The sequence below is a fragment of the Lactuca sativa genome, chromosome 6, assembly GCF_002870075.4.
Source record: "Lactuca sativa cultivar Salinas chromosome 6, Lsat_Salinas_v11, whole genome shotgun sequence".
Taxonomy (NCBI): domain Eukaryota; kingdom Viridiplantae; phylum Streptophyta; class Magnoliopsida; order Asterales; family Asteraceae; genus Lactuca; species Lactuca sativa.
The window spans coordinates 453463-466233 of NC_056628.2; the positions used below are offsets into that span (position 1 = coordinate 453463).

At 38.6% G+C, this 12771-nt stretch overlaps 1 protein-coding gene and 1 long non-coding RNA gene across 2 annotated transcripts; one reads left to right on the forward strand and one right to left on the reverse strand.

Annotated features, from left to right (window-relative positions):
• Window positions 1-1596: 1596 nt before the first annotated feature.
• Window positions 1597-2688, reverse strand: LOC128126683 (uncharacterized). Its single transcript, XR_008224652.1, has 2 exons — window positions 2257-2688; window positions 1597-1864 (listed from the first exon to the last, which is right to left on the reverse strand). It is a non-coding gene; the product is annotated as an uncharacterized LOC128126683 (long non-coding RNA).
• Window positions 2689-3721: 1033 nt separating this feature from the next.
• On the forward strand, window positions 3722-5958 carry LOC111880992 (aluminum-activated malate transporter 4). Its single transcript, XM_023877397.1, has 6 exons — window positions 3722-4061; window positions 4162-4299; window positions 4428-4691; window positions 4795-4931; window positions 5039-5185; window positions 5275-5958. Exons 1-6 carry the CDS (start codon window positions 3731-3733, stop codon window positions 5956-5958), a joined length of 1701 nt encoding a protein of 566 aa, XP_023733165.1. The 5' UTR covers window positions 3722-3730.
• The last annotated feature ends 6813 nt before the right edge of the window (window positions 5959-12771 follow it).

Below are 12771 nucleotides of genomic sequence, written 5' to 3' on the forward strand. Positions count from 1 at the left end.
ATTATAAAATATTTAAGAAAAAAGAAAGAGAACGAAAAATAAGTATATTAACGGTATAATACTCTTTTCAATTTTTCCGAGGAACCAAAAACGCAACGAAACTAGCTTAAAAGGACTACGGAAAAAAAGTCGAGGTTTTGATTAAACCCCAAAAAAAATGCATACCACATGGACCATTTTTGTATTTCTGTCTATTTTTAGTTAAAAAAAAATAGGAGGCGAATGAACTATAGAAACACTTTTTTTAACAAATTACTGAAATCGTCCTTTTGGTTTATCAAAGTTATTCAAAAATTGTTAAAAATCCCATGAAAATCACTCCAAATTCCATGAAGGATGTCCCTTAAGAATCGAAAGATTTCCCTTTTGGTGAATTTGAACTTAGTGATGATGTTGAATTCTGTTTATAGATGGGAGAACTCAATAAACTGGTTGAAGAAGGGAAGATCAAATACATTGGTCTATCAGAGGCTAGACTTGCAACCATCAGAAGAACACACGTTATTCACCCAATAATAGTTATAAACTGGAGTGGTCCTTGTGGACTAGAGATGCAGAAGGAGAAGAATAAGAAGAAAAAGTCATTCCTCCATGCAGGTAAGCCATGAGTATGGGCGTTTGTATATTTAATAATTGAAAAATATTTAAGAAAAAGAAAGAAAAATGAAAAATAAATATACTAATGGTATAATAGTCTTTTTGCAATTTTTCCGAGGAAGCAGAAACGCAACGATACTATCTCAAAAGAACCATGAAACCAAAAAAGTCGAGGTTTGCACTAAACCACACAAACAATGCATACCACATGGATCATTTTTGTAGTTTTTCTATTTTTAGTTAAAAAAAGAAGGAATAGGAGGCGAATGAACTACAAAAACACTTTTTTTGAACAAATTACTGAAATCGTCCCTATTGTTTGTAAAATTTATTCAAAAATTATTAAAAATCCCATGAAAATTGCTCCAATTTCCATGAAAGATGTCCCTTAAGAATCAAAAGATTTCCCTTTTGGTAAATTTGTACTTAGTGATGATGTTTCTGCTTATAGATTGGAGAACTCAATAAATTGGTTGAAGAAGAAAAATATAAAACACATTGATCTATCGAACCATCAGAAGAGCAAATATTATTCATCCAATAACATTTGTACAACTGGAGTGGTCCTTGTAGACTAGAGATGCAGAAGAAGTCATTCCTAACTGCAGGTAAGCCATGAGTATGAGCCCTTTGTATATTTAATATTTATGAAAAAGAACGAACAATGAAAAATAAATAAACTAAGGGTATAGTAGTCTTTTCAGTTTTTTCGAGGAACCAAAAACGCAATGAAACCAGTTCAAAAGGACCATGAAATCAAAAAATTCGAGGTTTGGACTAAGCCCTAGAAAAAATGCATACCACAGGGACCATTTTTATAGTTTTGTCTATTTTTAATTAAAAAACAGAATAGGAACCGAATGAACTATAGAATAGTTTTCTTTTAAAATTACTAAATTCGTCCTTGTGGTTTGCCAAAGTTGCATGTTTGGTCCATAACATTTATTTTGCACTCGGACCGTCCTCATAATATGATTTTGTTACGTATTTGGTCGCTGCTAAACATAGAAAGACTATTTTACCATTTATATTTTAATCTTTAGTTTTTTAATTATCACTTATTAATTAAGCAAAATCAATTAGACATGTGGACTCACTCATACTCTCACCTGCACCACAACCACAATCGGTCACCAATAACTACCATTCACCTGTTCCTGCACCACAACCATGCACCATGACCATCACCTATTCCGGCACCACCACGGGCCACATCTCTGACAATTATCAACAACCACCATTTCCGGAAACTTGTAAGTGCCCCACCCTACCGGAAAAAAAAAATGATGCGTAACATCAAATCCAGGAAAAACACAAAACGAGTCGAAGCCAAAATCTAGAAAAACATCAAAATGCTCAAATCCATAAACAAGAACACAAAATATAGAATCTGGTGAGGGTAAAATCCTCAAAACGAACCCAAAATAATTCCTATAATTCTCAAATCCAAACATGAAAAAACAAAAAAAGAACCAGAAATCACTAAAAAGAACTTGAAATCTTTGAATTAATAGGTTGAAATCCCCAAAATAAACTTAAAATTAGTCCTGAATTTCCTAAATACGAACCAAAAAAAACAAAGGACGAATCAGATTTCCCAAATCGAACATGAAATTGTTCTTGAACTTGAACTTCTAAGGTGAAATCCCTAAAACGTACCTGAAAAAGAACAAAAAAAGCATAATCCGGTGAGATTGTAGTCGTCGACCGTGGCCGAGAGAGGGTGGTCGTTGGATGTGAAGCAGCAGTTTGATGCTCACTGATGTGAGTTGAGAGAAGATAGTCGATGTAGGGTTTAAATAAGGAAGCCGGAGTATGTAAGGGTTGGTTTCTTGCAACTGTGAAGATGGTGATGATGGTTGTATGGAGAAGACGATGGTTGCAATGATGGTGTTCTTATTGTGGTGTTTGTATGTGATTTTGATGAGATGTGGTGGAGATGACGAGACGTGGAAAAATGGTAGTGTGGACAAAAAAATGGTAGAGGTGATAGAGTTTCATGGTTGTAATGATGGGTTTAGGGATGTTTGAGATTTCGACGATAATGCGTTGGCTTTCAGTTTCTGGAAAGAACGGCTTGCATCTACAAGCGACGACTTTAGGTGTTCTATGAGATGCTGTAGCAACTAACAAGGGATGATGGAACTTGTGGTGTAGGTTCGAATGAGACAGGCCCACGTGTTTTATAAGTTATAGATAAATTTAAAATAAATAAAGTAATTGAAAATTTAATATAAATGGTATTATGGTCATTTCCTATTAAGCAAGGACTTACAACATAACAAAATAAAAACTCGAGGACGGTTTGAGTGCAAAATAAATATTACGTACCAAACACACAACTTTGACAAGTGTATAGGGACGATTTCAATAATTTGTTCTTTTTTTAGAATTACATTCCGGTCCCGTATGTTCCACCTTCATAATCTCAGTACGTTCCACCTTCATAATCTCAGTAATGGTCCTCAAACTATATTGTATTTTCACATTTGGTCCAAGATACGTTGGTCACTTTTGAAAAATTAACTGCTCAAAATTTCAAATATAATGTTTGAAGGGTAAAAAATGCAACAAAACGAAAACATAAGAACCAACCACGTAAGAAATAAAACAACAGAACTCGATGCCTCGCATACTATCTGATAGTTGTACTGAATCGGTATGTTTTGGCAAACCACATGGACCACCTACGCAATTTTGTCTATTTTTTTATAGTTTTAAAAATATAAACTGAAAAATATTTAGAATAACACATTGTTTATATGTCTTATAATTTTAAAAATAATTAAACTTGATTATAAATTATAATCCTTATTTAATAAAAAGTTGGATGAAAAACTAAAAACTAATAATGAAATAATACAAATTTAATTTTAAATTAGTTGAGTTGTATAAATAAAACATAAATAACACAATAAAAGATTGAGTTTAATTGTTTGTAAAATTGTATTGGTTTTAATATGAATTGAATGGATATGAGAAAATAATGACACGTGGAGTAAAATCCACCTATCGAAACAACTTCTGATTTCACTCCCACTCATCTTTTAGATCGGATCAGCTTCCTCGTTCTCCTTCCAACCAGCGGTAATGAAATTAAACTAATGTATTATTATTCATAAGCAATCCTGAAATGGCATACAACTTTAACACCGATAGAAGCAAAGAAAGGTTGCTATCTCGCAAGACCTTGTTTGAAGAGTCTGATCATAATAAGGATGGTGATGATGATGCGTCCATCCTGGATAGAATCACGAAATCATGGGAAGATCTTCAGGAGTTCCTTGTCAAGGTTTACGAAATGGGTCGGTCTGACCCCAGACAGATCATCTTCGCTGCAAAGTCCGGCTTCGCACTTGCTTTTGTTTCCGTGCTCATTTTTTTTAAAGAACCCCTTGATTACATCAGCCAATATTGCATTTGGGCAATTCTAACTGTCATTGTCGTATTTGAATTTAGCATCGGTAAAAAAGTTTAAATATAAATTTATCACCTACCTAGCTATATAGCTCGCATCAAGATCATCATCATCACATGTTTATATTATTTTGTGATTCTATGTAGGGGCGACCCTTAGCAAAGGATTTAATCGTACTTTGGGGACATTTTCAGCGGCAGTGCTTGCATTGGGGTTTGCTCAAGTATCTGTGTGGGCTGGGGAATGGCATGAAATTGTGGTCATCATCAGCATCTTCATAGCAGGTCAGCTTCACCAATTATATATATATATATATATATATATATATATATATATATATATATATATATATATATTGTGTGTGTGCTAGATTTATATATAAATATATTTTTTTGTTTTTGTGTTTATCTAGGTTCTGTGTCAACCTATATCAAACTCTATCCATCAATGAAGCCCTACGAATATGGTTTCAGGGTATTCATGTTGACATTTTCAATAGTACTGGTGTCGGGGACTTCCCACTTCTTTAGAACAGCCGTTTCTAGATTGTTATTGGTTATAGTCGGAGCAGGCATATGTTTTATAGTTAACATATGTATTTATCCAGTCTGGTCCGGAGAAGAGCTACATAAATTGGTGGTGAAGAATTTTAGGGGTGTTGCTACTTCCTTGGAAGGTAACAAGTGCATGTATTAATTCATATACTAATATTATTAACAAGCATATATTGCCGATATGGATATTGAACTAGGTATCCTTTTTTTTATGGAATACAATAGAATGTGTTAGAAGTTACCTGCAAAACGTGGAATATGATAGGATACCTTCGAAAATTCTCGTATACCAGGCGACTGATGACCCTCTTTATACGGGATATAGAGCAGCAGTACAATCTACAAGTCAAGAAGATGCTCTGGTATTACTTTTTTTTCTTTCTAAATTTAGCCTTTTCGAGTGGTTATGTATAATTTTATATATACATATATAGTTAGGCATCCAACAAGATTATATATATACATGCAGTTGGGCTTTGCAATTTGGGAACCGCCCCATGGGCGTTATAAAATGTTGAGATATCCATGGGGTCAATTTGTGAAAGTTGGCGGTGCATTAAGGCATTGTGCTTTTATGGTTATGGCAATGCATGGGTGTATACTTTCAGAAATACAGGTACGTACGTATACATTTGATTTTATTTAAGACTTAAGCAGCAACATCATCGATGGGATTTATGAGATTATGTTTTGATTTCTTTCTAGGCAGCAGCTGAACTGAGGATGATGTTCAGAAACGAGATTCAGAGGGTAGGGAGTGAAGGTGCCAAAGTACTGAGGGAGCTGGGAAACAAGTTGGAGAAGCTGGAACCATTAAGCCCAAATTTTGACCTACTTGAGAAGGTGCACGAGGCCGCAGAGGAGTTGCAAATGTTGATAGATGAAAAATCATACCATCTTGTGAGTGTAGCTGCTAGACAAAGACACAAAGAATTGGAAGATCTTGATCAAGAGGAAACCGAGGAAGAGACCTCCACTGAAGCCCAACACGCCCCCCTTTTGAAACATTCTCATACCTTCAAAAATATCGACCGCCATATCACAAATATGTCCATGAATCTTCCTTCTTTTGCAAACTGGGGTTCCTGTGATGAAGAGGCACTCAAACAGCAGTTACAATGGCCTTCACGCCTCTCGGTTCTTGGGGACACCGTTCTTAATGAACGTGAGGTTAGGACTTACGAGAGTGCAAGTGCTTTGTCTTTGGCCAATTTCACATCTTCCTTGATCGAGTTTGTTGCAAGGCTTCAGAATCTACTCAACTCTTTTCAAGAGCTTAGCGATAAGGCAAGATTCTCAAATCCAAAAAACCCTCTTGATCAAAAGGAGGAAGGGGATGATGTGGGATTCTGGACACCATTTGGCAACTGTATGGGCTTCAACACTTGAATCAAACCACTCTTTTCTTTTTTGTAGTAATTATAGCTTCGTTTGAACTATTAGATTTAGGAATGGTCAATTTTGTATGCTCCGAAGCTTCTTCTGATAACTTTGAGTTCAAAAAGTATAATCATATTTTACACATTTCTCCTAAAACAACCTGAAAAGGTTATTGAATATTGTGATGGATACAAGTTGAAGGTGCTTGTTGATCCAAATAGAGATCAATACAAGTTGAAGGAAAACAAAAAAAAACATGCAAAATCTCTCTTATTTCTTCAATAAAATGGTTCATGACTACCTTTTCTCCGGTTAAGCCAAAACAGTAAAGGAGGCATGGCATTCTCTCAATACTGAGTTTAAAGTCTCCAAAAAGTTAATTGTTGTGAAACATTAGATTATCTATCTAAGAAAACCTAAGCATGCAAAAGATATCTATCTAGAGAAAGTTATGACATCCCCAAAATCTCGGCCAGAAAAGACCGATTTTCATTTATGCTTTTAAATATTTTCAGAGTAAATCCTTTTGATTTGAAAGAGTTGCGGAATTTGTTCCCAAAAACAAAACATGATAAAACAATGTTTACCGAAGCATTTCATAAAAGAAATGTATTTTCATTATAATCAAAACTCGGGGTGTCATGTTCCGATACAGACCAATAAGCATAAACGAATACATTACAAGTCATATAACAAATATAAACATATGTAGACTTGTAAACAAAACAACTTGATGGTTCATCCATCTCATGCCCTTCCGCCACTTCCTGTAATACAATTTAAAACTGAGTGGGTCAGGCTTGGGAGCCTGGTGAGCATATAGGTTTTTCAACCCACAATAAATATCATATTTAATTTTCACCAACCAACAATAACCCAATTACCCATTCCCGTTATTCTCACTTTAATGTCCCTAAAACAACTAACATAAGGGACCTAGTCTAAGAATATTTCATCGGGGCGACAACACATGCTTCGGGGGTACCTCAGCAATATAAGTCAAATAAGGCAACCATGAGGGGGATGGAGTACAACGAATGAACACCCAAGTTCATTAACACCTACAGGTGGCGAACCTGCTAATGTTTCCACAAGACTATCTAGAAAAGTATGTGGTCGTCATCTAAACTCCGCTAGATGACTAAATCAAACTACAACGAGGCCTCTCATCTGTTTATTACACACCAACTATCCACCCATGTTCTACCCAGCATATTAGTAGATAAAAATATACATTTGTATACATAGTTTAAAAACCTGTATAGCATGCTTTAATCAACACTTATATCACATAACAGATGAGGCACACACACACATAACACATATCTCATAGAGAAATAATCATATCTATGAGTTAGAAGAAAGTGAATACACATTCACACACATAACCACAAAATTATACACATAATACGTATTCCGTATAAAATACTTCATAATTATGCGTTAGAAGAAAGTAACTACACACTCACTTGATCAGAAGATGATCGGACAGCACTACGACTTGCAGAAGTAGTAATCCTCAGCAGATCTGGAAGATCTCTTCAAAAATCGAACTTCTCGCGGGCAGAGCTTCGACTCGGGAACCGCACTTCTCGGGATCTTCGGGATCTCGGGACTTGCTTCGGGACTTGGGAATATTACCGGGGCTTCGGGGTACTTCTGGCACGCAAATCGATGCAAAACGGGAGAGAGAAGAGAGAAAATAGCAACCCTAAACGGCCGGCCCTTCAAATCTATTTATAGGGCAAATTTGGCCCTTGCCACGTCGTGGCAACCTTGTTCCACGTCGTGGGCTTGGTCGTCACTGCATGCGTCATCCCAAGTTGCATCTGGGGGCCTTCTGGAGGTGACAGGACACTTGCCACGTCGTGGCAACCTTGTTCCACGTCGTGGGCTCTGACAGTTTGGGGTTTCGCGCCCCGAACTTCAGAAATTCATAACTTTCGCATACGAACTCCGTTTTCGACGTTCTTTATATCGCCGCGAAGGTGAGATTATGCTCTACAACTCTCGTTTAGACTCCATTGGCTAATTTTGACTTTATTTTTAATATATTATAAGTATATTACTTATATATTATCTTTAGTAGGCCGGGACAGGAAAACTCCGTTCGAAATTCATAACTCCTTCATCTGAACTCCGATTCCGTCCGTCTTTCCGTCGTTGCACTACTATCGATGAGATCTTCAATTCTCATTTAGTTCACTAAGGATAGATATCTATCTACCTTAAATTCACTATTTACGTCGCGCTGGGTCGCGCTGGGTCGTGTCGGTTCTGTCGCGAAACTTCGACAGGTCATAACTTCTTCGTTATAACTCGGATTTCGGCATTCCTTATATCTCCGGAATCCTTGTTTAGACCACTACAACTTTAACACATAATACTCAAATAATATAATCTTATTATTTCAAAACGGGTTACAAAGGTTAACCTAGACTATTACATTGCTAAAAATGTCAAGCCCGGAAACACAGGCGTTACAATTCTCTCCACCTTAGAATGATTCCGTCCTCGGAATCACACATCGACAAACAAATGTGGATAGCGACTCAACATGTCACTCTCCGTCTCCCAGGTGAGATTCGGCCCATTCGTGTGTTTCCATCGGACAAGCACTAACCCAACCATTTTACGTCGCAACCTCTTAGTCTTTCGGTCAACAATTGCCTCTGGTTCTTCAATCAACCTTTTGTTCTCATCAATTCTCAATTCGGAAATTGGAATTATATCGGGAACTTCTCCCGTGAACTTCCTCAAATAACTCACATGAAAAGTGTTGTGAATTCCATTCAGTTCTTCGGGTAATTCGAGCTTGTAAGCTTGGTTCCCAACCCTCTGAAGAACTTTAAACGGTCCAATAAACCTTGGACTCAACTTTCCCCTTTTACCAAATCTTATAAGTCCCTTCCACGGCGAGACTTTAAGCAAAACCGAATCTCCAACCTCAAAAGTCATCGGTCTTCGCTTCTTGTCAGCATAGTTCTTTTGACGATCTTGAGCTGCTAACATTCTTTCCCTAATTATTTTCAACTTTTCAGCAGTTTGATGAACCATCTCTGGTCCCATAAACTGCTTTTCCCCAGCCTCAAGCCAACAAGACGGCGTACGACACTTCTGTCCATACAAAGCTTGATAAGGTGCCATCTTAATGCTTGAGTGAAAACTATTATTATAGGAAAATTCTACCAACGGTAAATGTTCATCCCAATTACCTAGGAATTCCAAGGTATATGCTCTCAGCATATCTTTAAGTGTTTGTATTGTTCTTTCACTCTGACCATCAGTCTGCGGATGGTAAGCTGTGCTTAAACATAACTTGGTACCCATTTCCTCTTGTAGACTTTTCCAAAACCTTGAGGTGAAACGGCTATCACGATCCGATACAATCGTTAACGAAACACCATGAAGCCTCACAATTTCCTTCACGTAAGAATTCGCAAGCTTTTCCATAGACCATTTCTCCCTGGACGCTATGAAATGCGCACTCTTAGTGAATCGATCAACGACCACCCAAATCATGTCGTGACCATTCTTTGTTCTGGGCAGTTTAGTGACAAAATCCATAGCAATGTCTTCCCACTTACCCATAGGCACAGGCAATGGTTCTAAACTCCCGTAAGGTTTCTGATGTTGTGTCTTGACTCTCGCACAAGTCACACACTCGGCCACATACTTTGCAACATCAAGCTTCATCGTCGGCCACCAGTAGTAGGGTTTCAGGTCCCTATACATTTTAGTCCTACCCGGATGAATTGAGTACATGGTTTTGTGAGCTTCTTCCATCAGAAGATCCCTAATTCCTCCTGACTTAGGTACCCAAATACGATCTTGGAATACCTTCAGTCCATGACCGTTAGTACCAAACACCAACGTTTTACCCAAACGTTCCTCCTTTCGGTCATTTTTCTCAGAAGCTTCCTCTTGAGCTTTCTTTATACTTTCCACAATGGTCGAGACAACTTCAATTCTCAACGCTCTTGGCCTCTTCCTTTCAAGATTGACCTTCCGACTGAGAGCATCAGCAACAACATTAGCTTTACCAGGGTGGTAAAGTATCTCGCAGTCGTAGTCTTTAAGTAATTCTAGCCAGCGTCGTTGCCTCATATTCAATTCTTTCTGATTAAAGAGGTATTGGAGACTCTTATGATCAGTGAAAAGTTTGCACTTCGTGCCATAGAGGTAATGCCTCCATATTTTCAGAGCGAAAACTACCGCTGCCAACTCCAAATCATGAGTCGGGTAATTCTTTTCATGCTCTTTCAGCTGTCGAGACGCATATGCTATCACCTTTTCTCTTTGGGTCAAAACACAACCCAATCCAACACCAGACGCATCGCTATAAACAGCGAAGTCTTCAACTCCATCGGGTAGAGAAAGTATCGGTGTCTCGCATAGCTTCTTCTTTAACTTCTCGAATGCTTCTTTATGCTTCTCACTCCAAGCATAAGTAGCTCCTTTGTGGGTCAAAGCTGTCAATGGAGTAGCAATCGAAGAAAAGCCTTGGATAAACCTGCGGTAATATCCGGCTAATCCCAAAAAGCTTCGAATCTCCGTGGGACTTTTCGGTTGTTCCCACTTCGTCACAGCTTCGATCTTCGCTGGATCAACCATTATCCCTTCTTGGTTGACCATGTGACCCAAGAATTGGACCTCACGAATCCAAAAATCACATTTGGAGAACTTCGCATAAAGCTTCTCCTTCTTCAAAACTTCTAACACTTCTCGCAAGTGTCTGCCATGCTCCTCCTGGCTTTTCGAGTAAATCAGAATGTCGTCTATGAACACTCTCACGGATTTATCAAGGAACGGATTACAAACCCTATTCATCAAATCCAAGAACGTTGCCGGTGCATTGGTTAGTCCAAACGACATAACCAAGAACTCGTAGTGTCCATATCTAGTTCTGAATGCAGTCTTCTCGATATCTTGCTCTCTTACTTTTAGCTGATGATATCCTGACCTAAGATCGATCTTCGAGAAATAGCTCGAACCTTGCAATTGATCAAACAGGTCATCAATCCTCGGCAACGGATATCTATTCTTTATTGTTTCCTTGTTCAGCTCTCTGTAATCGATGCACATTCTCATACTTCCATCTTTCTTCTTCACAAATAACACCGGAGCTCCCCAGGGCGATGAACTAGGTCTAATGAAACCTTTGTCCAATAACTCCTCAAGTTGCATCATCAGCTCCTTCATCTCCGTCGGTGCTTATCGATAAGGTGCTTTTGCTATTGGCGTGGTTCCTGGTAACAAGTCTATTCTGAACTCCACTTGTCTATCAGGTGGTAATCCAGGAAGATCTTCGGGAAATACTTCCGGATAATCACACACCACCGGAATGCTCTGCATCACCTTTTTTTCTTTCTTAGCATCAATCACAAATGCTAAATATGATGTACATCCCTTGGTCAAACACTTTCTGGCTTTCATTAGAGAAATGATCCCAGAATTCACTCGCCGTTTGTCCCCATACACCATAAACGAATCTTTTCCAGGCGGGTTTACTTTAACTATCTTTTTCTTGCATAAAATTTCGGCATCATTGGCGCTAAGCCAATCCATTCCCAAGACGATGTCGAAACCATTAAGTTCGATAGGCAATAACGCCTCGTGAAACTTATTCCCATTAAGGTCGATTAAGATGTTTTTCATGCGATAGCTAACAGGTGCAAACTTTCCACTAGCTACTTCGACTAATAAAGCATTATCTAGTCTATCAATAGGCAAAGCTAACTTTCTACCAAATTCATGCGATATAAAGGAGTAGTTGGCTCTAGAATCAAATAAAATTTGGGCAGGCAATTCGTTAACGAGAAAGGTACCTGAAGCGACATCAGCTTCATCTTTAGCAGCTTCCAGTGTCATCTGGAATGCTCTCGCCTTTGGCTTTGGTGGAATGTTGGGCTTTGCTGCCTCCTTCTTCTTCGGACAGTCCTTCAAAATGCGCCCCTCTTCATTACACCCAAAACACATCCTTTTGTTGTTCGGACATTCATTGGCAAAATGTCCTACCTTTCCACACTTGTAGCAGGTCACATCCTCGCTACATTTCCCAAAGTGCTTTTTCTTACACTTATCACACCACTTTGCTTCGCCTCCTTTTCCTCCAAACTTTTTCGAATCAAATTTCGAAAATTTTCCTTTCTTACCGGAACCAGATGTTCCCTCAAACTTTCTTTTCTCACCAACATCAACCTTTTCGGTGGTTCTCCCCTTGATCATGTTTTTAACAGACTTGGCAGCCCAGATAGCTGCCTCTAGAGTAAGTGCCTGACGTACTGGCACCTCGTACTCCCATGGAAGTCCCTTCGCATACCGATCCACCTTTGTCAACTCGTCTGGAACGATACGCAAGGCAAACTCCATCTTATCGGTGAAGTTATTGGTGTATTCATCAACTGACATGCTGCCTTTCGTCAATGTCAGGAACTTGTTCTCCAACTCCAACAAATTTTGAGCCGAACAGAACTTGCGCTTGAACTGCACCAAGAATTCTGCCCATGTCAATTGCAGTGGCTCATTAGGGCTTAACGTCTTCCCTAGAGTGTTCCACCAACGAACGACTCCACCTCAGAATTGTCGCACCGCATAGATAGTCTGCAACTTGCCTCTGCAGCCACTCGTCAGGAAGGCTAGCTCCATTTCGGAGATCCAATCCATAACTCCAATCGGATCCTCCTTTCCATTGAAGGTCGATGGTTTGCAAGTTAAAAAGTCCTTGTACTTGCATCCCATTGCATCATTGCTTCTATCATGGTTGTCTTGCCTAACATCGTCTGAATCATCAATTGCACACCAGCCATGGTTATTGGCTTA

Bases quoted from the DNA above. Each gene is read 5' to 3' on its own strand.
- LOC111880992 (XM_023877397.1), top strand. From the start codon at position 3,731: ATGGCATACAACTTTAACACCGATAGAAGCAAAGAAAGGTTGCTATCT. The intron at 4,300-4,427 runs GTCAGCTTCACC...GTGTTTATCTAG, and splicing joins CATCAGCATCTTCATAGCAG to GTTCTGTGTCAACCTATATC. The intron at 4,692-4,794 runs GTAACAAGTGCA...GGAATACAATAG, and splicing joins TGTTGCTACTTCCTTGGAAG to AATGTGTTAGAAGTTACCTG.